General features: G+C 37.5%; 1 protein-coding gene across 1 annotated transcript in view; it reads left to right on the top strand.

The window, feature by feature from the left end:
- Positions 1–25447, top strand: part of LOC127946989 (low-density lipoprotein receptor-related protein 5) — a 58347-nt gene that overhangs the window by 23588 nt on the left and 9312 nt on the right. The window contains exons 8-15 of the mRNA XM_052543855.1: positions 99–270; positions 15771–15987; positions 18249–18538; positions 18780–19006; positions 20364–20548; positions 20651–20974; positions 22630–22826; positions 23561–23763. Coding sequence (XP_052399815.1) covers positions 99–270; positions 15771–15987; positions 18249–18538; positions 18780–19006; positions 20364–20548; positions 20651–20974; positions 22630–22826; positions 23561–23763 — 1815 coding nt within the window. The remainder of the gene's footprint in view (positions 1–98; positions 271–15770; positions 15988–18248; positions 18539–18779; positions 19007–20363; positions 20549–20650; positions 20975–22629; positions 22827–23560; positions 23764–25447) is intronic.

Here is a 25447-nt window from a genome sequence, read left to right as displayed (position 1 = left end):
AGTTATGTACTTCATTTTAAGGTCATTTCTGAGATCTCTAAGTGGAGTCTTTCTGAATTAGCATGTCATTTACCCTCTTCTTTTTTGCTGTTATGCAGATACATGTACTGGACTGACTGGGGTGAGGTGCCCAAGATCGAACGAGCAAACCTGGATGGCATGGACAGGGTTGTGCTGATCAACACCTCCCTTGGTTGGCCCAACGGTTTAGCCATTGACTACATCGCAGGAAAGCTTTACTGGGGCGATGCCAAAACAGACAAAATTGAGGTAAGTCATCTAACATTTTACTTTAAAGGGGAAATGTGCGGTTGTGTCACCTTGTTGCAATGTTTGATCATTAGATTTCCTTTCACTAGAAGCATATACGAGTAGCTTTGAAATTTTATGGTGTTCCATGGCTGAATTCAGACACAAGCTTTGATGCTGGTTGAATAGTCTGAGAATGTGGAGTAATGAGAGGGATCCTGAGGACTTTTGGAGAGTCCAAGGGCGAATTCCTTGTTGAAAGTGAGCAGTTAGTCCTTCAAGTGTTTCCCTGAAGTGATCAACATATGTACACTTTGCTAGTAGCCTTTTGGAAGGCATTCCTTGAAAAGATGCAGTTGTTTTTTCAAAACATCCATTTGAATATCGCCCCCTTCCTGTTGTGAGAACAATTGCAGTTTGGAAGATACTCGAGAGTAGTGAGATATCCGTGAGACTTGAAAATGCACATTGAGTGCACATTCTTCATTGACATTGAGGTTTATCAAGCTGTTGTTTCAGTGTGAAGTGTTTTGGGAATCTGATGCTAATTTTGTGTAATCTTAAAAAAAAAAGGGACACCAGACATCCGGTCAGTTCCCGCACTTTTGTTTTTGTTTGAAGACCCAACCATTGTGAAACCTCAAGTATATCTGAAAGGCTTTCTTTTGAAGGGTTTCATGTTTAGATGGAATATTTTCTGTTTTATCGTTCGGTACGTACCTCAGACCAAATGTCTTGAATTATTCTGTTGTAATTTCTCACCGTATGTTTTTGTTTCCTCAGTGTCTGTTCTTTTGTGGCACAGGCTTCATGGTCTGGGCGTTTTCGTGGTTTTGGCATTGTGCACTTAGTCAGCTACCTGTAGGCACAGGTCCTTGGGTGTCATAATACAGAGGTTTTTCATTCAGTCAGTATGCCTGAAAGCCTGTCGTGTAAACACAAAAGAAGCTAAGGAAACATCCCCCTCTTATTTTCTCGTGCTCGTTTGCTTTTCTTCTCACACTGACTCTCAACAACCTTTCCAAACATGGCTCTCTCAATATCTGTCTATAGTTTGACCAATAATCTCTGATATATATATATATATATATATATATATATAAACCGTAACGTCAAATAACGAGGTACATACCAAACGTGTGTGTGTATATATATATATATATATAGTACAGTTTAGGTAGAGGTAAAACTAAACAAAATTTTTTTTTTTTTTTTTTTTTAACAGTGGTTTACTGAACAAATTGCTCTTTCTTTATTAAACTAATATTTTTTCACAGTGCCTCTCATAATTTGCATTAAAAGTAGTAAAGATGAAGAGATGAAGAGGTGTTTAAACAGCGATCTGACCACATCAAAGAGCGTCTAAACTGCATTTATTGTTAACTGCATAATTTTTGGTATAAATACGTGTACTGCTATGCCCTAATATATACATATAATATATACAGTATAAATAACTTTTTTTCCAAAGTATTAACATTTCTGTGTTTTTTTACAGTGCCTTTCTCAGTAAATATGGATCCAGAATTATTATTATTATTATTTTTATTTTTTTAATGACCGCTACAATAAGATTCAATTTGTTAAGATTAGTTAATGCATTCATAATACAGGTATTCAATGTTAATTATAACAATTTCATTGTTATAAATTTATTTTTATATGTAGAAGTTAATGTTCACCTATATTAATAAATGCTGTAAAGATATTGTTATTTGTAAGTTGAGGTCCTAAATGCATTGACTTATGTTATCAAATTTGACAAATTATATACTTTATGGCTCAAACTGGAACTGCATAACAATACAGTCAATCAAGTTTTCTCTAGGTTCATAAACCTGTTAACCTAGGTGTGTGGCAGCTTTAGGGAAGAGCTCTCAAACTGTGCATTTAAAGGGTAAGTATTATTTATGGATGCACTGAACTCCCAGTGAGTTTGCGGACGGTCACCTCCAGCAAAATGCCATCACAACTAGCCTGTTTGTAACCCAAGGCTTTTTTTTGGTTTTAAATCTGCCAGGTTCCCTGCTGTGGCATTTAAAGAGAAGGGGGTGAACAGCAGGGCAAGGGTGGCCTAAAAACCACCACGACTCAGCGCGAGTCCCTGTTTGTGTGCACTCTGCTTTACTCTCTCTTTGAGATGTAGAAGTGTTTTCTGTGGCCATCAAAGGGAGGAGCGAGGTGGTGTTTTTCTGTGTTAAAGCTGGGCTGAATGAGTTGAGGATTAGGGCACTCCTGCTGACAGATCGAGCTCTGTAAAAGGCCAGATGCTCATTGAAGTCCACGTGCAACACCTTCTAGAATAATCCTCTCCCAAACAACCCAATAGATCACTGCAGAGCACTGGTACTCCCTTTTAAAATGGAGTTATTTGCGATTGTATTTTTGCTAATATCAAAACAGGTTTTAATAAAAATGTTGTATAATTGAATAATGGCATTCCCGCATTTTCCTCAAGAAAGAGAGTTGTGGAAAATGATTATATTTGCAGCGTAGGTTTTGTGATCAGTTCACCCATCCAGCAATAGAAAGACGTTTTTTTTTTTTTTAAATCACCATTTGGTCGCTCACCATCACCCAGGATCATTGTATTGCTCAGAGGTTGTTGTTTCTTACCTCAAGAGATTTAATAAAGAGCTCAGTTAGATTTCAGCTACAACCTTGTCTCAGATGTTTCTCCCTAAAATTCCTTGGGAAAAATAAAAATAGACACTGGTTAGAAATTTGTAGCTGTGAAATGAACCTAGATAGCATAGCTCAGATAAATTTGCATAGCTCAGATAATTCTCTGAAATTTCTCTGAAACACTAGAGGAGACACGTGTGAGATTACTGGGGTCGTTTTCTTAAGAGAAAAATTGTACGTACAAGATGCAAGAAGACGTCCCTATTTAATTTACTTGCTATAACGGAGAAACAGTTGAGATATTAAAGAGATCTCATATGTGGTTGTCTGTGGCAACCATTAAGGCCCTTTCACCTCAAGAACGATAACTATAAAGATAACTATATTAGCGTTCACACTATCGGACAATATCGTCTGTTTATTAGTGTTCCTGTTGCTCAAATGGCAGAGCATTGCTTTAGCAACGCAAGGTTGTGGGTTCGATTCCCAGGGAACGCATGTTAGGTAAAAATGTTAGCCTGAATGCACTGTAAGTCGCTTTGGATAAAAGCGTCTGCTAAATGCACAAATTTAATTAAATTTTAATTAAATGTATTCTAAATGCACACTCGTCTGCTGCTTTAAATTCTCGAGCTCTGATTGGCTGTCAATGTTTTTATAGTTCATCAGCTGGAAAAAATAGTTCTGAAAGTGATTCCAACTATATAGTATAGAAGACTTCATTCATTAAATCTCATTACCATGTAGGAGAAACAATTAAGATATTAAAAAGCCTTGCTTCTTTGGAAGTGTTTTGAAGGGATATTCAGGATGCACTTTCTCCTGCCTGACTGAGGAGGGAAGCCCTGTGGTCATGTGTTCAGAGCTGACCCCCTGCCTACTCCAGAACAAAAGCTGCACAGAATAGAGGCGAAATCTTGCAGAGGTCCTCTTCCATCCACGCACACCACCCCACCCCTGCACCAGATGCACTTTTTGGGTGGCTGCACTGCATTCCCCAGCCTCCTAGCAGCTGACAAGTGTCTTCTGTTCTCCTTTCTCATAAGGGTTCTTCAGATTCACCTTAATAAAGGCGAAGGCCATTCTTTAGCTGGCCCACTTACCCGCTGAAAGGAAGAAAAGCCCTTGAAGTGCTAATCGGCTGAGTTGTAGCAGGGCCTATCCATCAGTAGTTTCTCATTAAAGAATTTCTTTTTTGCATCGTGATGCTCGCTTACCTCATTTCGGCTGCCCTTTTTGTTTTGAAAGGGCTGATTCTGGACTGCCTCTGAACAGAGTCACATTTACACGTTACTGTTTGCCTTTTTTTTTTTCATCTGCCTGGTTCCTTTTGGTAGATGGTGGGTGTGAGGGAGGGCGGCTCTTTTTTAGGAGCTGAAAACAACATTAAGTTTTAAATGAGGAGTTTTGAAAAGTGCCTTCTGGCATTTGGAATGTGGCTGCTCACTGCCTGAATGGTTATAAATAGAGGAATGGTGGCTTTCAGGACCTCCTCCCTCCCTCTTGCCTTCTTGCTTCCCCCTCTTTAACACGGCTGGTGACAGGCCTGGTCTGAAAGGGCTGTTTTTTTACCTTCCTCTTTGAAAAGTTGAATTGCATTTGGGGCAGAGGACAATTCCATTGTTAATTTTTCTAGTTTGTGAAAGGACCATGTAGCAGTTTGTCCAACCGTTTTTTGACATGATTTCTGGTTTGAAGTGTTTATTTATCATATATGGCTGTCCTGTTTGGTTTTACAGGGATAATTCATTAAAAAAAATTATATTCTGTCATTTAACTTCATTTCATTTGTCCTTACAATTTTCTTCCTTTTCTGAAATATGGTAATAGTATTAACGAGGTCATTATAAAGTTCTTTCTGTGGCACAGGAGAAATATCGGTAGCACTTTATTTTACAGTCCTGTTCCCCATGTACATACTATCTACTTATTATAGTAATTACAATAACTATGTAATAACTAGGTACTAACCTTGAACCTACCCCTAAACCTAACCCTACCCCATGTAGTTACCTTGTGTTACCAGAACTTTCTTAGATAAATACACTGTAAGTACACTATAAGTACATGTTAGTACACGTACTGTAAAATAAAGTGCAACCGAAATATCAAAGGCTTGTCTGGTCACTCTTTTCCATACAGTTGAAATTAATCAAGACTGAAGCTTTTAAACATAAAAAAGATCCAAAAGCGCAGATTTCTTCCAAGTGTGTGAGAAACAGTCCAATATTTAGTCATTCTTCGCAGAAAACCGTGAATTTATTAAAGCTGTCTCATTTCAAACTACGCATTTGTCGACCGCATTAGCCATTATTTAAGAAAATAAATAGTTACATTGCAAAGAAAAAAATGACAGTCAGTTTTCATATGTTTTTTTCTTAAATAAGACATCCTTAATGATGTATGCCGTCGACAAATGTAAACCTCCGGAATCTAAATGATTCATTTGTGAAGAATCATTCTTAATTATACTACTTCTTTAATGATGTAAATTGCACTTAAAAATGATTTTATCTTTCCATTTGACTACATAGAAGCAGATCCAGGGATGTTTGTATTTGCTGTCAACCTCCAACTGGTGTTTCAGGTTCACAGCCTGTTCTCTTAAATAACCGAAAGATGGTTTTGAAATGAATGTGTGCCAATAACATCCCCTTTCATCTCAGGTCCTGTATGTCTGAAAAAAAGGCTTGATTATTGGCACTTGTACCGGAAGGTTTTTTCTTTAAACGGTATGGGAATTGTGTGGCTTTCATTTCTGTTGCTCTTGCCGTGTGTTTTTCGCCTCTTTTCTGAGCGGTCAGATCCCCCCCCCCCCTCCTTCATCCCGCCCCTTTGAACCCTTTAGAAGTCGCCGCAGACCCTCTCAATTCACCACCTCAGTGTAGAGATGTTTAAGATAACTCCTTTGACTGATGTGCCGTCTCTGGTGTAGAAAGTCCCCTGCATTGTGGGCCAGTTATGTAGATTCTGCTTTCACCGAGTCTTTTGAGACTCTGATTGCGAAGTGCCATGTCCCTCTGGGTTCCCATGAAGACAAATATGTAGAACAGAATGAAGCAGAACTTGCGCAAAACATGAGGGATATTTTGAGGGTCATCTCAAGCAGAGATGTTAACATTGTTGAGTTTGTACACTGGTTTGAAGAGGACATCGCAGGGTAGTTTGCTGTAACTGTTCTGTTTGCGGTATATATACTGAATACTGTCCATGGCTACATTCTTCCTTTTATCCCTTTCCTAAAAGTCTTAATTTTCCCTTTGATAAAGCCATTTGACTACAATGAATCCCGAAGTGCATTTTGATGGCCCTTCAGTATGGCAGCACCGTGACCGTGAAAAGCAACAGCTTGAAAGAGGGCTTTATTTGTGGCAGTATGATGTGAGGTGGCCGAGGGCTCGTCTGCTGATGGATGCTGGCAAAAAAAACATTAGTGTGAAGAGGATCATTAATGCTTTTTTTTCTAAAGTCCCCCCAGAGCGTTTGCACCAATGCCCCTGGCACATTGTGGCCAACGGGAGCCGTGAAACTTGATTTGCGCAGGGTTTTTACAGCGAGGGGCCTCTCACTAAAACATTGGCCATGCTAATGATTGCTCCTTTGTCTATGAGTTAGCGGCACATCCAAGGCCCATCAGACCGATGGCTGTTTAGATTTGGACTGTAGTGGTAGAATAAACTGCTTTGAAGAGCTCCGCTTACATGCGGTTCATACAGGTGATGGATGTCCCACACAAGTCTGCCAGATATCCAGAGAACTTCCTTCATAGGTTTTGGTTCTTTTAATATTTTAGGACCTTTGAAATTACTGAAATCATTTGGCAAAGTGATTTGGACGTGTAATGTGGTCAAGACCGGTCTGGAAATACGTTTACCCCTGAAAATAATTGCACACCTTAGAACTTCCGTCAGCCAATCAGATTCAAGCATCCAACTGCCCTCAAAGAATAATCTGTAATATTGGGCATAAAAAAGTAACAGTGCCAATGCCCATGACGTAAATAAGGCGACTGGTCTCCTCTGTAGTTTTCTCACTAGAATTCACTCAAATGCAGCAGAATTGCAAGTTTGCACCTCTTTGCAGGCCAAATCCAGCCAGTGGTAGTCCAATCCAAACAGCAGTGTAGTTAATTGCCTGGTAACAGTTTGTTGTTGTTGATGGCTGTTTCACTATGAGGTCTTCTTGAACTTTGATGTTCCAGGCTCCAAGGACACACGGTTTCACTTGAATTATAGGGGTATAAAAGACACCTGACTTTCGTAATATGTTCCGTCTCCTGTGGCCAGCGCTGCACACATTATCCAGCAATTCTTTCACTCATGCAGTTTTTTTTAGTGATTTAGAGAAAACAAATGCACTCAAATGTAAGATTTTAACAGGCCAACAGGGCTTTGACAGACTGCAGAAACACTCAAAATCACTCTTAAGTGTGATGACTTAGAAGAATAGATGTTTGTGTGTGCATAAAGCGTTTTATGTGTAAGTAATGGCTACATTTTAAAAGGCCATCAAGTCGGTTTGCCTTGAAAAGAGCCATTAGCATTTGTTTAGAGCACAGCGCTAGGTTTACAGTGTTGTGACGTCCATACTTACTATAATTTTACCTTGTAGACCTCCGTGGTGGTTTGCACTGCTTGGGGAAAAAAATAGGAAACCAAATTCTAAATCTCTTTCTTTTCTACTAGAGGTGCACTAGAGGTTTAAACATCCGTTCTACAATATACCTTTTCCAATATTCACAATGAAAATATTTGTGGGCAGGATGTATTTTTTGATTCTGTATCTTGTTTTTTTTTTTTTTAAATGTATCACTACAGATCGCACACTTTTAAGGTTAAGTTCAAAGATTTGTGTAACTTTAGAAACTATTTTTGGCACAGCGTAACAAATCGATCAGTCAGTATTAAAACACTGGGCAATTCAGGTGGATCATGCGGCTAGACAATCATCTTTACGTATGAACAACTATATTGCAACTGCATGCAATAACGGCAGATTGCAACCATGCACATTGAGCTGATTTTAAGGTTTATCATTATTGTGCAATAGATAAGCCATTTCTAACAATATATGACTTAATTTAATCTTTATGATGTTATTGCCTGCTGCAGTTATGTTTATCATATTTTGTAAGTGTACATTTTTTGCATTCCCCGAATTAAAAAGCAGTAGTTAAGATTTGATCAGATTGCTTGTAAACATTATGAAGTCCAGTTTCTAAGCTTTCATGCAACACTGAAAGGTTTAAAGCACAAAAAATCGATTTCATCGACTACAAAATGCTGTTTATTATCACTTAAGATTATTAGCCTAGAAATGTTATATGGGTGCCTCAAGCTTTGCAGGCAGATTCTCTCTCTCTCTCACATTACAAGTGAGACTTGTCAAAGTGTAGCGTAAACTCGGCCTGGTTTCACTCAGCTGTCCTAGTTGTTCCTGTCCTGTAGCTCGGTTATTGCCACCACAATCCGTCTCATTTCCTGAGGGATGTACGCCACTGTCCCACATCTGTCAGCGGGAGGGTGGTGAAGGGGAAATACGCCCAGCTCTCAGCTCCTGTTCTGGAGATGTTCACGGATTATTAACGTTATACAGCAGCGGTTGTCCCACTGTTTAGTTTTTTTTAAGCAGCAGCAGTGTTGTGGTAAGCAGTCACCGGCAGCTGTCGACTCGCAATGCATCCCATATGTAACCCAGAGAAAACACATTGTTTCTGAATTTACAGCCAATTTAGGCACCATTTCAACTTGTAGCTTTCTGATTGGGTTAGACAAACCGCTGTCTGTCCCAGGCAGAGCAGCACATTACTGTAGACAGATCAAGGTGGGAACATTTAAGGCTTACGTGAGTCAGAGAACATTACAAGTCCATTGCTTTCAGTCAGGGTGGTGCGCCGCAGGAGTTTGTGATGCACAGTCACGTGACCAAACCTTTAACGAAACACACTCTGCTAAACTGGGAAATTCACTCGCCCTCATGTTGGTCAAAACATATTAGACTTTGGCTGAAAAATGCAAATAAAGATACCGCTCCCGGTAAGAAATCAACCAATCAGAGCTGCGGTCCGTAACTTTTTTGTGTGTTCAAAGTATACAAAATGTATATAATAAGCGAATACACCATGAATCCATTTTCCAAACCGTGTTTTTAGCTTGTACTGAATCACTAGGGTGCACCTATAATAAGTGTTTATATTCGGACTATTTTAGATTGCTTCGGGGAAACCGCGGCGGAGTAACCCAGTACCTTTGTGATTCTTCATAGAGATAAACAGAGAGAAGTAGTTCCGGCTACGATGTTCTTCCGCAAGACACAAGCAGTTCTGTTTGAGCGGTTAATAAACCGCGGTTAATAAACAAAAGTTACCTACTGCAGCTTTAATCCAAGCATCGTGAGGAGATACAAGGATCACTTTATATGATGAATCACAATTGTAATCCCTTTAACTTTGTAAATTTAGGGAATTGTATGATTATGGATGACAAGAGAATTTGTATTGCTTTATTGATATTTAACATTGATATAATTTTTCGGACTTTTACTTTTTTGTAGAAATTTCAGTACTGTATTGGTTGAGAAGAGAGAATATTATTAGGTTTATTAGTTTTCGATGCTTCATCGCTGTCACATTTATATAAATTTAGATGTAGCATTTATGACAGTTTAGGTAAGATGAATGCTTTCCTCTCGACTGTCTGACCTTCTCATCTTACTGCTCTTTGTCAAAACATGAGAGCTCCGCTCCCCGAGTCCGGGGCGTGTGAGGTTTTGGGAGTTTTTTTTTTTTTTTTTTTCGAAAGAAGCATTGGGCGTCTCCAAAAAAAATAGTTAGATATCCACCGGATGTTGATATATTTACTTATGTTGTCCTGTTTATGAACTACGTAAACAGGATACAAGCATTTTTGTGAGGTTGGTCTACGTGTCTCCTTACATCCAGAGATGGTGCCAGCAAGATTCAGTGGCATTACACACAAATGGAAATGGAAATGCCACAGACTAAAAAAAAAAAAACTAGTGTTACATTTAATTTAAATTTCAGTTTACATTGGTCTGGCTTTTGTATTTGTCTTCAAACCTTTAGAACACATATTTGGCAAGATAAAATATTTAAAATATCACTTTTGTCTATCAAGATGTCCGAACGTGGCTCTTATAATAAATATCAGAGACGGACTGTGTACCATGCTGATTTCTGTTGTATGCTGTCAGTTCAGGCCATGGGAATGATAACTTCCCTCTCAGGACTGCAGTAGCCCGTGGGAGCTGTCGGCGAGCGGATGACCTGCAGGAACACGAGTCAATGTTTTAGCAATTTCACAACCGTCAAGTTGCATCTTTCATTCACTTTTTGATCCGCCAGCGCTTCTCATCGGGAACTTTCTCAGCGCTTGTCTCCATGAGCTCAATCAAAGTCAGAAGAAGGGCAGACGCAGCGGAGAGCAGAATGGCAAGACATGAGGATTTGGACTCTTGGGTTAAAAGAAAAGAGAGTAGCAGAGCAGCCGATCATTTTGTTTGAATTAAGACCGTGCTGTTCTTGGCCTATGCAAGCAAACAACAGATGAAAAGATAATATCATCCACAGCTGAGTCGGCCTGTCAGAAGAGCTGGCCAAACCTCAGGTGGAATCGTGTGATGTTTCAAAGCTCACGCAGAAAGGGGAGGTTATTTTGCAGGAATTTCTGCTCGACTGGGTAATTGAAAAAATCTGGCAGGAGACTCCTCGGGGTTTGGCATCCAAAGTGGATGTGTTTACTCTGGGTTACAAGGTTTCACATCGTGTTGACGCGTGAACACAATCAAAAAAAAAAAAAAAAAAAAAATGATGTCCCACTCTTATTTTCCCCATCCAGTTTAATATTTTGTTTTTTTATGACAGACGCAATATCTCAATTTATATGTTGTTTATTATTTAATAGTAAATTGAATTTTTTTTTTCTTTTTAATTCTCTCTATTAAAAAATAACAACTTTATGGATTTTTTGCATAGAATCCAACTTTTTGCCGACACTGAAAAGCAATCCTAAAGCAATAAACAGCCTTTATGAGATTAGCATTTCTGTATTGTACTTCGAAATGTTTTTTTGATGAGCTCAGCCTTCATTTAATTCTGTTGTGTCCTTTGCTCTTTTTCAGTAGCTCTGTGTTTTCAGAGGCCTTGCTGTCACCTCGTTTGCCTTCATATTGAGTTTGCTTGGCACCCTGGTGCCAGGACACTTTTTACAATCTGGCTTTGATGAAAAAAAAAACAACGGATCTTGACTTTGTCGTTATTGATGAGACTTTTTGGGGGGGCTTTGTTGTATACGTTTTATGTTTTTCCACATCAAAATTAGGGTTTGCACTCTGTATTCTCAGCGCATAATTCTCTGTGAAGTGAAAAAAGGCAGTCAAAGGGAAAAAAGACACACCCTTCCTTCAGTTTCGATGGCCATGTCTAATTGTCTTTCTAGAAAATGAATAGCATTTTTGTAAGCGAGAAGAAAGCCTCCTGCTGACAGGAGCACCATCAAAGTGCAAGTTTCTGTGGTACAGTTTATTAGCCAGGCTGTGAATTTAGCAGTCTGAAAAACTGAATATTTTGAAATTACCACAAATTATTTGTTTTTTGTTTTTTTTCAATTATTCTGTTAAAACTTTTTTTTTTTTATCATTATTAATTATTTTAATTATTTATCATATATATATATATATATATATATATATATATATATATACACAACTGATTGTGATATATATACACAACAAAATTTTGTGATTAGTAGGATATTTAATATAATTTTTTTTATAATTTTTAATATTTATTTTAAATTTTAAGACCAAGGCTGCATTTATTTGATTATAAAGCAGATATTGTGAAATATAATTACATTTTAAAATAACTGGTTTTCTGTTTGAATATATTTTTTAATGTATTTTATTTCTGTGATGCAAAGTTGAATTTCCTGCATCTTTACTCCAGTCTTCAATGTCACACGATCCTTCTGAAATTTTTCTAATATGCTGATTTGCAGCTCAAGAAACATTTATTCATATTATCCATATTGAAAACAGTTGTTGTGTGTAAAATTTTTACATTTTCATTTTTATCATATATGTATATGTTTTTATACATATGTAATGATTTTCATTACAAATAATGAGTAATACTTCCGGTAGAATCTTTTATTATTATTATTATTATTATTATTATTTTTATCATATTGATATAATTGATAGATATGTATTCAGAAAATATAAATGACTATTTCAGATTTTATTTGTGCATTTGTTTTATTCGCGTTAGCTACACCTAAAGCACATTCAGCTTCTCTGGAAGTGTTCTATATCCAACAAGTTTTTAGCATTGTATCGAAAATCTCAGTCATCAGTCCCCCAGAGTCTGCTTTTGTGTGTTTGGGTGACCTCCAGAGACCTTCCTGTGTTTGCTGGGGTCTAAAGGGGGTCCGGCAGCTGGCCGCTCCTTAAACACACACAGCCTCTGTGTGCACTGGCAGCCATGCATTTCTATGGGCCTCACCTTCCCCCCCGTCAGTTTCCCCTCATTTCACTCTCCCATCCCCCCTTAAACTCTCCAGAGTACTCCAGAGACTTTGCTGGGGTTCTAGATTGATCAGTTACAAACTTGATCTCTTGTACGAACATTTTTGATTTTGCAAGAGATCAAAAAAGTAGTTTTGTAGCACTCCACTCTTTCCCTTACTCAACTCCCGCTGAAACAAGCAAGCTAGTTTGATTTCATAGAACGGGATTTGAGGAATGCTGCTGGGATGCAATGGTGGAGTGGACAGGAGGGGTCAGTGCAAGAGGAACAATGTCCAACGCTGTGCTGAAAAAGGAAACAGATGTCGGCAAGGTATGCCATCCAATAAAACTCCTGATTACACAAGTGGAAAGAATTCCTCTTTCACTTAAAGCTTTTTTACATTTTTTTTTTTTTTGCCTGAAGCTTTGGAAAACTATATGTGTTTAAAACCTTGTAAGATTGTGTATCCCACAAAGTTAGTTTTTAGTCAATAGAACCGGTTCAGTAGATTATTAAATTATTCCTTTTTTTTTTTAGTTTTTGAAAGAAGTCTGTTCTGCTTTCTGAGGCTGCATTTCTTTGATCAAAAATGCAGTACACATGTGAAATATTTTCTTAATTCAAAATTACTTTCCTGTTTTAATAGGTTTTTAAATATAACTTTTACTTGGGATGGCTAAACTGAATTGTCAGTATCATTTCTCCAGTCTTCAGTGTCACATGACTTTTCGTTCATTTGTAGAGAACCACACAGGACGTCTGACAGGCCTCCAGAAAGGTCCGTGGGTATGTTTTGTGTCTCCGCTCTTCATTGTGTACCATAGAAACACAATTTTGTCACTTCATGTGTCAGTGGCTTTGTGAAGGAGGTGGGAAAAACCAAACACTTTTGTAGTCTGGAGCCCCCCTCCTCCTTTGAAAACCCTGTCGTGGCTTTTTCAGAAGACAGAAGGCAGCTTGAAACGCATGTTCATATCTCCTCCTTAGGAAAAAAAATATTGTGGTGGTACTGTGGTATAGTGAGGTGTCAGATTTTGTGTAAGTTCTGGCCCATCTCGTCATGTTTCTCTCCTTCATGCAGTGCTGTAGGCCTCTAACCTTACTCCAGGGTTGAGAAAAGTCTAGATCCCGCAGGAAGGCGCCCAGATTAAACCCTCGAGACGTCTATGTGTTAGGAGGAGTGTAAGAAAAATGCACCATTGTGGTTTCAGCCCACTCTCTGTGTCTGTTAGCATTCCTCCAGAGTGTCAGCGCCTCCGCTGTCTCAAACTGTGAGGAAAGAGGAGGCTTTCACAACAACTGTAACTTACCTTCCCATCTCTTTCCCTTCTTCAAGTACCAAAACACCACAAACCATCCACAAGACCACCTTCTCTGTTTAAGACATCATCTGACTGTGTTCAGTATGCAATACTAGTGTAATGCCAACTGCATACATAGTATATACTGTGTACCATTTTTTAATACAAAGTGCTATATGTACACAATGTGGAACAATAAACTTTTTTTTATTACTTTAAGCAGTATGCAATATGAAACGAATGTTGGATGTCACATGCCTTTTACATTTCATGTATGTTTTTATATACATATACACACAGTTATTTATTTCTGCTCTGAATTTAATATATTTTGGAACAGTAGAAGGGTTTGCACAGTATACATACTACATTCTGCTAGAATACTACACGTAGTATGGTCATATGCTGTTCCTGCATAGGCTTTACTTTCTCAGAGGTGGCAAATATACCAGCTTCCCTCCCAACCCCCCACAAGATTCCACCATAATGCTGAAATTACTGAGAAAGGAAGGTGCTAATTTAAAATAATGTGCACTTATTTCTTTTCCATCTCTCTTCTTGCTTTCTTTACTGAGACCGAGAGTCAGCCGCTCCGCAGGCCTTCATTACAGAAATAAATCAGGTGGACACCACTCCCTGGCAGCCGCTGGCAGCCACCCCAATCCCAAAACCCCCTCCACCGGTCCTCACAGGAAGAACTCTGGGTTGGCAAAGACGGCGCACAGGAAGTCTTTGTTCGCACAGCTACTTTACCCAGGAACAATATGCTGCATTAATACGGCCGTCACTCAGTCTTGACTTGCTCGTTTGAGCGTTCATAATCTCATTCATCATTCAGGGAGAAGACATGATAGAGTAAACTGTCACGGGTTTCATTCGGCAAACAAAGACATCTGGCTGCAGGCGCTTTTAAAATAGTAAAAAGTGCATTTCTTAGTGTCTGATTGCACAGGTCTAGGATGTCAAAAACTCCCAACAGCTTTTGCAACATAAAAAGCATGGATGCTTTCCAGTAATGACTTCATGATGAGTACATTACATGTATAAAAAAAAAAAAAAGAATTATATAAAATGGAACGGTTTTATCAACATTAATTCAATGAAGTGTTGAAATGTTGTTTTCTGGTGGTGGAAAGAAAATGCAAGTGTTTGAACTCCGATCACTTGCGGGCGTTCGTAATACGCTCGCATAAACCTGGTAACTTTCGAGGTTTTTCGCTGCAGTTTTTCATCAGTTCCGAGCTTTTTCCAGAATGTATTTGATTAGGTGGGTAGCATTTACTGCAACTGACACCCATTCGCTAAATGTGAAAAATGGAAAGCCATCTATTTCGAGGAGTAGTAATGTCAGGCCGGTTTCCAGAAACGGTAATTGCAACCTTTTCAGAAACAAACCCAATTCCCAGCAACCCACTTGGTTTCAACCTCCCATCTGTCACTTCCTCTTGCTTTCTCCCTCTCTCGAGTCAGGCATGTCTTGGCTCCACTACCTATATCAGTTTGCATTATTTCCCTCCCTGTAATGTAACCCTTGAGACTAGAATCTTATTTTGTCACATTCACTGAAATAGGAACGATTCTGTAGTCTTTCTTTAGTGAAAAAGCACTAAACGTAGAGATTCAAAGAGTCATGCTCAAGCTTGCGTACTCTGTAATGACTTAAAATAGCTACTCTTTTTGGCAGTTACATATTTGGTTGGGGATTTTTATTTTTTTTTTCTCCACAATTGGGAAATCCTAGCTGGTTTGGATTAAGATACTGCAATTATGGCAGTTCAAATATCTGAGTATTTGGAGATCTGTCCAATGGTGCATGTGGTGGACAGCTGTTTGGCAAATGTCAACAGATCCAGGCTGATTTGTTCGTTTGTTTCCTGTTTTCTGCTGTTAATTGAAATTGTTTGATCTGACCACCTACAGCTGACAGTTTTCTTAAAGAGATAGTTCATAGTAGAATAGCTGCTCATCCTAATATAGTAGAACACAAAAGGAGATGTTCACGCTGCTCTTTTCTATGCGGTGAAAGTGAATGGTGACCTAATTATTATAATTGTTTTTGTTTACAGGTCATGAATGTGGATGGCACTAATAGGATGACCATTCTAGATGACAAACTACCTCATATCTTTGGTTTTGCGCTGCTGGGAGAGTATATCTACTGGACTGATTGGCAGCGGAGGAGCATTGAAAGAGTTCACATCACCAACGGCACCCGTGAGGTCATCGTCGAGCAGCTCCCTGACCTCATGGGTCTCAAAGCCACAAAAGTCTCAGAGACCTTTGGTAAGACCTCTTACTTTTGCTACTGTTCTGACCTGAAAAGTTTTAATGTTCCTACCATACCTGTCAAGTTTTGGATTTGAAAATAAGGGAAATTTTCCGGCGCCCACCGCAAGCAGTCCCACCACCCCAACAAAGCTCCAGTATCCCTTACATTTTAAGACAGGTGTTATAGCCCAAATGAAAACACAAAAGGGTATATATGAAGAGCATTTATTTAAAGGCTTATTTGCATATTTTCTGTTAATTTAACATTGCTTGTTTTTACATTTACATTTTATTTTAATTCCACACATTCTTTTCATTTCATATTGCTTTTCTTTTACAGTTTTTCTTTTTATTTCAAATAACTTTTCTTTTACTCTTTTAATGAGTTGTTGTACAAATTTGTTGCAGACTTTGCATTCTTTAAAAAAGTAAATTCGCTGTCCCATTTATCCTGGTATTTACACATGGGTTTTGGTTCTTTGGCAGGTGTGCCTTCACTTTCTATCGTAGCGTCCATCATCCGTCTCGGTTTTTTCTTTTGTTGTTGTTGTTTTTCCCGCGTTATAACTCATGTCACCTGACCTCACACACCCCTCGCGACAGGCTACTACAGGTGGCAGTTATCGCGAGACTAGTGACAGAGCTCAGATTGGGAATATTTTTATTATTATTATTTTATTAATAACGCAGGTTAAAATAAAAAAAATTAAATACGGGAGATTTACGGGAAAATACTAATAAGGGAGGACGGCGGGAAAGAAGGGTAAAATACGTGACTTTCCCGGCCAAAACGGGATACTTGACAGGTATGGTTCCTACTGAAAGGTACATTGAATAACTGGCTATTGATATATGCAGTACTGTGTAGTAATGTGTGTTACATAATCAGATTCCAAAAATGAAGTACTTTAAAATTAGATTATAGGCCTATTACATTCTCATAACCAGCAGGGCTCACCAATAAGGACTGCCCGATTACCCATAACCAGTATGAAAGACTTTCAGGACAGTTGACGAAATTGTCACTGGCCCGATTGAGCCACCCAGTCAGCATTCAGCAAACACACATTTAAATAATTTGAACAAATATTTGAATATCTATTAATGATCATTTAATTTCACAAACCATGCAAACTTTTGAGATATTGTGAAATGTGCATGTATCACGGTCGGTCCGTGTGAATTGAATACGGACAGGAGGGTTCAACTTCATTGAGACGCATGATCAACTAACTTTATTTAAATATTCTGCGCTTTTTGCATTTGCCCACTGTCACATTCATGTCATTTTCACTGTGCACTATATGTAAAATTACTGTTACCTTGGCTTTATTTGAAAACATATGATTCCCAGTGCACACAAACTACCCAGATTACTGGGTGCCCTGTTGGTTACAATGTTGACTTTTTATTAAATAATAAAAAAATTTGTGAAAGATACATTGTCATAAAGTATAATAAATACATTTATTTTTATCGGTTTTATATCGGCCATTGGCCACCCTGTTTCCAAGATATCGGCATCAGCTGTCAAAAAACACATATTGGTCGACTACTATTCATCACAAATATTCATAATTTGCATGTGTTTTTAACCTTTGTTATTTAATTTAAAGCATTCAAGCAAGATGCAAAAGACAACTCCATTCAGTACTTGTGCGTTGTGTTCTGTAAAATGTAATTGGCATCTAAAATGTTGGTGTCATATAAGCTTATTTACTAGAATAAAATATAACATGAGTCAAAAAACAGTAATAACAACAATTAATAAATTATTAATAATGTCATTACATATTATGATGTATAGCTGATAATTACTGTCTTGAACATATCCAGTGACCTTCACTATTTATTGATTCTAGAAATCTGGACAAAAAATTAAAAAACCTAGGACATCTTACTAAATTAATTACTAAAATAATATATAATGTGCTAAATAAAATTATTCTTTATTTGATTTTTTTTTTAAATTTTGTATTTGATGGCATTTAATAATTAATATTTCATTTTTTATATAAATATATACAAATATTTAATTAAATGGAATGTATTCATACTTATGAGCAAAATATTATTATTAGTAGTAGTAGTATTAGTATTAAAATATAATGTTAATAATATAATATTTAATTTATAAATGGATTGATTTATAAAAAAAAAAGGATTCTGCCACAAAACTAACAGGAGGACTTCAGACAGCTACACTATATCACTTATGAGATCAATGCATGTTCATGAAGCTGGTCCATAAATTGGGTCCATTTGTGTGTGTTCAGGCACTAACGGCTGTGCGGAAAACAACGGCGGCTGCAGTCACCTGTGTTTCCATCGGCCACAAGGTCTGAGCTGCGCCTGCCCCATGGGTTTGGAGTTGCTGAGTGACCTGCATACTTGTGTGGTCCCAGAAGCTTTCTTGCTCTTCACCAACCGCGCTGACATACGCAGCATCTCCCTGGGCACCAACAGCAACGACGTGCCCATCCCACTCACCGGGGTCAAGGAGGTCTCCGCACTGGACTTTGATGTTTTGGAAAATAGGATCTACTGGACCGATGTCATCACCAAGGTATGGACTACTTTTTGTCCATCATGATTTTAGCTTCATTGTGTCTTAACTCATATTGAGAAAGAACGCTGTGGAGGTGAGTGATAATCTTGTGACATTTTGAATAAATGATTGTACATTAAAATCAAAGTCAGAATTATAAAAAGGTTAGCTGTTGATTTTTATTTATATTTGCATGATTATGTGTGTATATATTTTACAAAGATATATATTTATATAAAATATATGCATTTTTGTTTAGACTATCAGCAGAGCCTTTATGAATGGCAGTTTGGTGGAAGCGGTCATTGAGTTTGGCCTGGACTATCCCGAGGGTATGGCTGTGGACTGGATGGGTCGAAACCTCTACTGGGCTGATACAGGCACCAACCGTATCGAAGTGGCCCGTCTGGACGGCCAGTACCGACAAGTGCTGGTCTGCAAAGACCTGGATAACCCTCGCTCTCTTGCCCTGGATCCTGCCAATGGGTAGGAACACTAGCTTTAAAGTCTGCTGCAGAACCATGTTGCATGTGCACTGCATGGTGTACACATCTTCACCCATCCGCTTGTGTTTTGGTTAACCGTAGGCTTCCTACATTATGTAGCCCTCTGGAAGTTTGCTAATCGATTACCACTAGTTAAATATCTGATTTAACGCCCACATACTCAAACACAGACACACCCATTGGTATTCCAGTGCTTCCTCGGGGCATCAAGTTGTATGTGTAGCAGGAGACAAGTGCCAACATGCCGCAGCCCCTGCGTGTGGCTCAGAGGAGTGAAGTCATGTCCTCCAGCGCCCAGCAGGCATTCCTGTGGCTTCTGAGGCACGACTGCCTCTATTAGCCAACGCATTCTTCAGCATTGTCTCTTGTCACCTTAATACTGAGAGGTGTTGACTCAGTTGACTCTTAGCCCAGTGGTGTATTGAGTGGGCTGAGGGGTTGGTTAGGTGTGCTTTTCACTGCTTGCCTACCCGGTGGGGGGAAAGTAATATTTTCAGTGTTTAACATTGGCAGCTCAGCCAACAAGCTTTTGCTGTAGCTAGACTAAACATTTATTATTATATATATATATATATATATATATATATATATATATATTTTTTTTTTTTTATTATTTTTTTTTTTTTTTTTTTACATATTTATTTATAAACTAGTACATAGGAATATTCTTATTTTAAAGTATTATTTATAAATATTGTAGTAACTTTAGTATCAAGCAACATTTTTTTATTTTATTAATGATTATTAATTGTTTGTTAATTAATATATAGCAAATAAAAAAAATTTTTTTTGCTGTAGCTAGACAATTTATTAATTGTATTTTATGCATTAGTTTATTTATAGACTAATGCATAAAATGCATATTTTTTGTATGAATATTATTAACTTCAGTGTCTGATTATTTTATTATAATTTGTATATGCGTATTGAATATGTATGAATTAATGTATGGTTAATTCATATAATATAATAACTAACTTAATTGCATAGCAAATAAAATTCCTAAGAAATTAATAGTAAATTTAGTTGTATTTTTATTTATTTTCATTTTTACTGTGTCTGGATTAGACATTCGTTTGTCGTTCACTCATACACTATATTTCTATTTATATGTTATATATGTCAGTTTATTCAATACATATAAATATTAGTAACTTTAGAATCAAATAGACGGTTTATGATTTCTTGATTTGTTATTTATGATTAATAATTAAATGTTTGAATGTAAGATTGATAAATATTATATTAATTATATAACAAATAAAAATGACTAAAAAATGAATGGTACTGGTATTTAGTTTATTTAGATTTTAAATGTAAATGTTTTGGCTTTGCAGGTACATGTACTGGACCGAATGGGGAGGTCGACCCAGGATAACTCGAGCTCACATGGACGGCAGTAACATTGTGACTTTGGTGGACAAAGTGGGCCGAGCTAACGGTCTCACAATTGACTTCATCGACCAGCGGCTCTACTGGACAGACTTGGACACCTCCATGATTGAGTCAACAAACATGCAAGGTTTTCAAAATCCCACAATCATCAGAAATGCCTCTTAAACCATGCGATATTAGACCCTCCAACCAACTTGAATCCACTAAAAGCATTGTTTATCGTCCTCAGGTTTGCAGAGAGAGATAGTGGCCGACGATCTTCCTCATCCGTTTGGCTTGACCCAGTATCGCGATTACATCTACTGGACTGACTGGAACCTGCGTAGCATCGAGCGGGCAGACAAGCGCAGTGGCTTGAACCGAACGGTGGTACAAGGGCATCTGGAGTACGTCATGGACATCCTGGTTTTCCACTCCTCCAGACAAGACGGCGCCAACGAGTGTTCGCAGAACAACGGCCACTGCGCCCACCTCTGCCTAGCATCACCTTCTGGAGCCCAGTGCCGCTGTGCTTCCCACTACACCCTAGAGGCAAACGGACACAACTGCAGCTGTGAGTTTGCTGTTTTGGAGGGTTTTAGAAGAGAAGGTGTTCAGAGTCGCTACATTTTGTAACATTGTTCCTCCTTTGGCTTCTAATTTTAACATTTTTTTTAAATAATAAATAATCTTCTGGTTGATATCAGCAAGTAATGTAGATATTATTTTCCCTGTCAATATTTTTAAAGAATGTATTAGTAATAATAATAATAATAATAATTTTGTTTACAATTTATGTTTATAATATTATTGCAATATTATAATCCCAGTTTTAATCAGGGTTCAACAACAAGGACATTATTATTAAATATTTGAAGTGAATAAATAATAATAATAATAATAATAAATAAATAATGTTATAATAATTATTATTATATAAAATGTTCAGATGTGCCCTCGCTCAACACAGTGGAGTGAATAGTTTTGTTAACTTTGTAGTGTATTATTTTGAGTCATATGGGACGCGGTAACACACGTCCCTCTCACAAAATATTGCTTTACAGATCTATCGCTTTTACTGCTCAGAAATATTGAGAAATCATGCAGCACGTATCAGAAGTTCTGCGCTCCGGCGCGGTTAACGCTCACACTCACTGATCTATATATAACTGAACAGCACTTTTGCCCACCTCTTCCAACCGAGCAAGGGACAGCTAAACGGAATAATCACAGGAGTCAGACGAACCAGGATATGTTTGACTTGTTTTTCTATAACAAACTATAAAATATTTTCTATAAAAACTTTCATGTCCTGGCAGTGACAAATAGCTTGTTTTATATTTAATTGAATTACATTAACGTTATAAGATGAGATTTGGGCTACAAAAAATATTTTAACTGCTACTATGTAAAAGGAACACTTCTGTAAAAAGCACCTTATTTGTTTAAAGTGTTTGCAAACCAAATGTTATTACACTTTTGTTCATATAGCAGTAGGCCTACTTTTAAATAAGAAAGTGCACAATACACTACTTTTGAATGCATTATTAGTTTTGTGCGTAACAAGTGATTGATTCCGATTAATCGCAGACAATAATGCGATTAATCGTGATTTTAAAAATGCAATCATTAATATTTATTATTATTACTACTGTTGTATAAGCATAAATAGAATGTTTATACTTTATACTACTACTACTAGTGATTATTATCATTTCATAATATTTTTCTTATTGCTGAACCTCGACTAAATTGCATTGTTTGGAGATTTTAAAGTAATCTATGGTCTCCCAGCCATAAAGTTCACTGGGTTTTACTGACATTAAAGTGAGTCACGGGTTTTAAGATGCAGTTGGCAGATTGAAACGGCATTAGCAAACAATGGCTCCCGGCCATTCAAAACTCAGTCATATGCATTTAATTCCTTATAAGCTTAAAAATTACAGAACTTGGATTAAACAAGCACGCCAGGGAGCACGGTGAGAGCGTTTAGCCAAGAGTGCAGAGGTCTTGGCAACGCTAATGTGTTTCTACTTGTGTTTTTACTCCCTCCTTTCAAAGCCTGGAGGGAAAGGCTGATTGCGTTTAGTTAGTATGATTGCATTTAGCTGACCTTCACCTTCTGATCAGAGGAATGGAGCTGGCAAAAGAAATGTACATTGTTGACCTGTGCTCCTGTAACTTTGTTTGGATCCCTTATTCTCGCCTTCCTCTTGTTTTGCTCAACAGCGCCCTCTAACTTCCTGCTCTTCAGCCAGAAGAGCTCCATCAGTCGAATGGTCCTAGGAGAACAGAGTCCAGACATGATTCTACCCATTCACGTTATGAAGAACTTGCGCGCCATCAGCTTCGACCCTCTGGAACGCCTGATATACTGGGTGGATGGCCGACAAAACATCCGCAGTGCCCGAGACGATGGCACTCAGGTGACTGTTTATTCAAACAATGTTGAGGTTACTTTATCATAAGAGTATACTCAATACATCTATTATTATTAAATATTTATACTTCATTGTTATTTGATTTAAGATTATTTGTAGAATATATTTTTATTAGTAGTACTATTGCAAAATCAAGAAAATGCAAAAAGTGGATCCAGTGGACCAATATTTGTTATTATCAACATAATAATAATAATAACTTTTAAGTTATAACTGATCCAGTTTTTTTACTATCCTATTGTATTACAAACCGTTTTCCTCATTCTTTAATTAGTTGTGATTTAATTATTCTGCATATAATTATATGCTGGCATTGTTATTATAAAGATTATAATAATTATTATTATTATTGATAATAATATTATAATATTATATAACTTATTCATCATTATTATTAATTTATATTATAATAAATATTTTAGATTTAAAAACATGAAATTATTTTCACATTATGTTCATAAAATTGTTATTATGCGATGTGATATATGAGAAATGAATTATTTGTTGTCAATTTGATTAAATATTCAGCATGTTTAATTATATATTAGCAGTTCTAATTTAAATTGGTCTGAACTTGTTTTCAACTGTGCTTGTTTTATTTTTTGTTATTTTTCTTCATGATTATTTTACTTTCTTTTATGTAAAGCACTTTGAATTACCATTGTGTACGAAATGTGCTATATAAATAAACTTGCCTTGCCTTGCCTTGAACTATCCAGGCGTCCACAGTGATGACCCCAACCAACGTCCATGCAAAGCAGCCTCATGACTTGAGTCTGGACCCCTACAGTCGCACCGTCTACTGGACCTGCGAGACCACCAACACCATCAACATCCATCGCATGGACGGCCATGTGATCGGGGAGGTCCTGAAGGATGACGTGGACAAGCCTCGCGCTATCGTGGTGAATGCTGAGAAAGGGTACGATCTTTAGTTGGCAAAATAAAATATTGGTCTTTTCATTATCGTTACAACTTGCATTAAATTTAACTGTTCATACATAACCTCAGGGCCAGATTTTATTATTCAACTTTGGTTTGGCTCCTTTCCATAAACATAACAAAACCTTACCAAATGCTTTATTGACTTAGGACCAGCTGACTTGAAATTACATCGCAGAATTTGATACTCTAATGACGGGGCACCTCGCCATTTCTTTCGTATCGTTGGAAAACTCTTGATTCCATCCAGGCCTCTCCAATAGCCAAATATGTAGAACAGATGGCCCTCTGTGGTCCCCGTGCTGCGGCTCTCACTAGCGGGTCGACCATTCGCAGGCGTTGGCTTGCATGCACTGTAATTGTGTGTCCCATTGTTAGTGTGACCGTCATCAGCGGGTTTTCTATTTGCGTCTCACCCTCATGGCCTCGTATGAGTTGGGTGGAGGGGACTTCTCCTGAAAGAGTGGAAGGACAGTCAAATTATGGAACAAAAACAAGTGTATCTGAGATTAAGCTCAATGCATTTATCCCTTTTTTTCCAGATTATGCTGTTTTGTTTATGAGATGGCTAAATAGAATCAGCCAAATTTAAAGTCTTATTTTAGTATTATTTCTATATTTTTATAGTATTTTTTTAATTTGCTTGTGTGTGTGTGTGTGTGCGCGTGTGCATGCGTGTGTGTGTGTGTGTGTGTGTGTGTGTGTGTGTGTGTGTGCTTTAATTATGATATGATAAACATGATAACCACTTCATTCAGTGTGCCTGATTTGTTCTGGTCCGTATATTGAATTGATCCTCTCAAAAATGTTGTTTGTTTACTTCATGCATAAGTAGACTTTACATTTGGATCCAAAATGCCGTCAAATCCAACAACCTCAAAATCTTGTGAAATTGACGAATTGCTTTATCTAGATTTTCAGATTGTTGAGGACCAAAACATCCTGAAAGATGTTCACATAAGGATTTGTTTAAAAGATGCAGGTGGGAAATTTAATACACAGAATGCTACATTTCCCACGCTAAAGTCAGACATTGGCAAACGTTGAACGAGTACATAACACTCCATAGTGCTCTGACTCAGAGAAGGCATCTTCAGATCCATCAGCCAAACCAATTTTGAGGTTTATTTGTTTCTTCTGTTCCCATCTTAGCATTGCAAATGCATCACATATAATGTAAATCCTCCAAACTTTTCCCAAGGGCAATAACTGTTTTTTTTTGTTGTTGTTGTGATAGTTTCAGTTTTGATCGTCTCATTTTTAAAGACAATCAATATCAATATCAGCATTCTGTTTTTTTCATCCAAACAAAATCGCTAACGGATGCAAATTGTGGGATTCCCAGACAGTGTCTGAAAACAAAAGGAGGAAACGCACCTTTGAAAGTTATCACAAACTAATCTAGACATAACATTAGGACTAAAGGGCTTTTGGGATGTGTGAAGATGTACACCAATTCTCCCACACAGTCAAAACAACATGGCCCCATCAAAGTTCTTCTCTCTGTTCAACAAATGAGTGTTTATCCATTCCTACAGATCATGTTTGCTGTTATTGCTATGCAATAACATAAATTCATTAAATGCTGAAAGATCTTAAAAGATGTTTATTTAATCCAATTAAAGTCACTTTGCCGCACATTTTTGTAACATTGTTACTACAAT

Source organism: Carassius gibelio, chromosome A25, assembly GCF_023724105.1.
Source record: "Carassius gibelio isolate Cgi1373 ecotype wild population from Czech Republic chromosome A25, carGib1.2-hapl.c, whole genome shotgun sequence".
Lineage (NCBI taxonomy): Eukaryota > Metazoa > Chordata > Actinopteri > Cypriniformes > Cyprinidae > Carassius > Carassius gibelio.
This window is presented reverse-complemented; position numbering and strand designations above follow the sequence as displayed.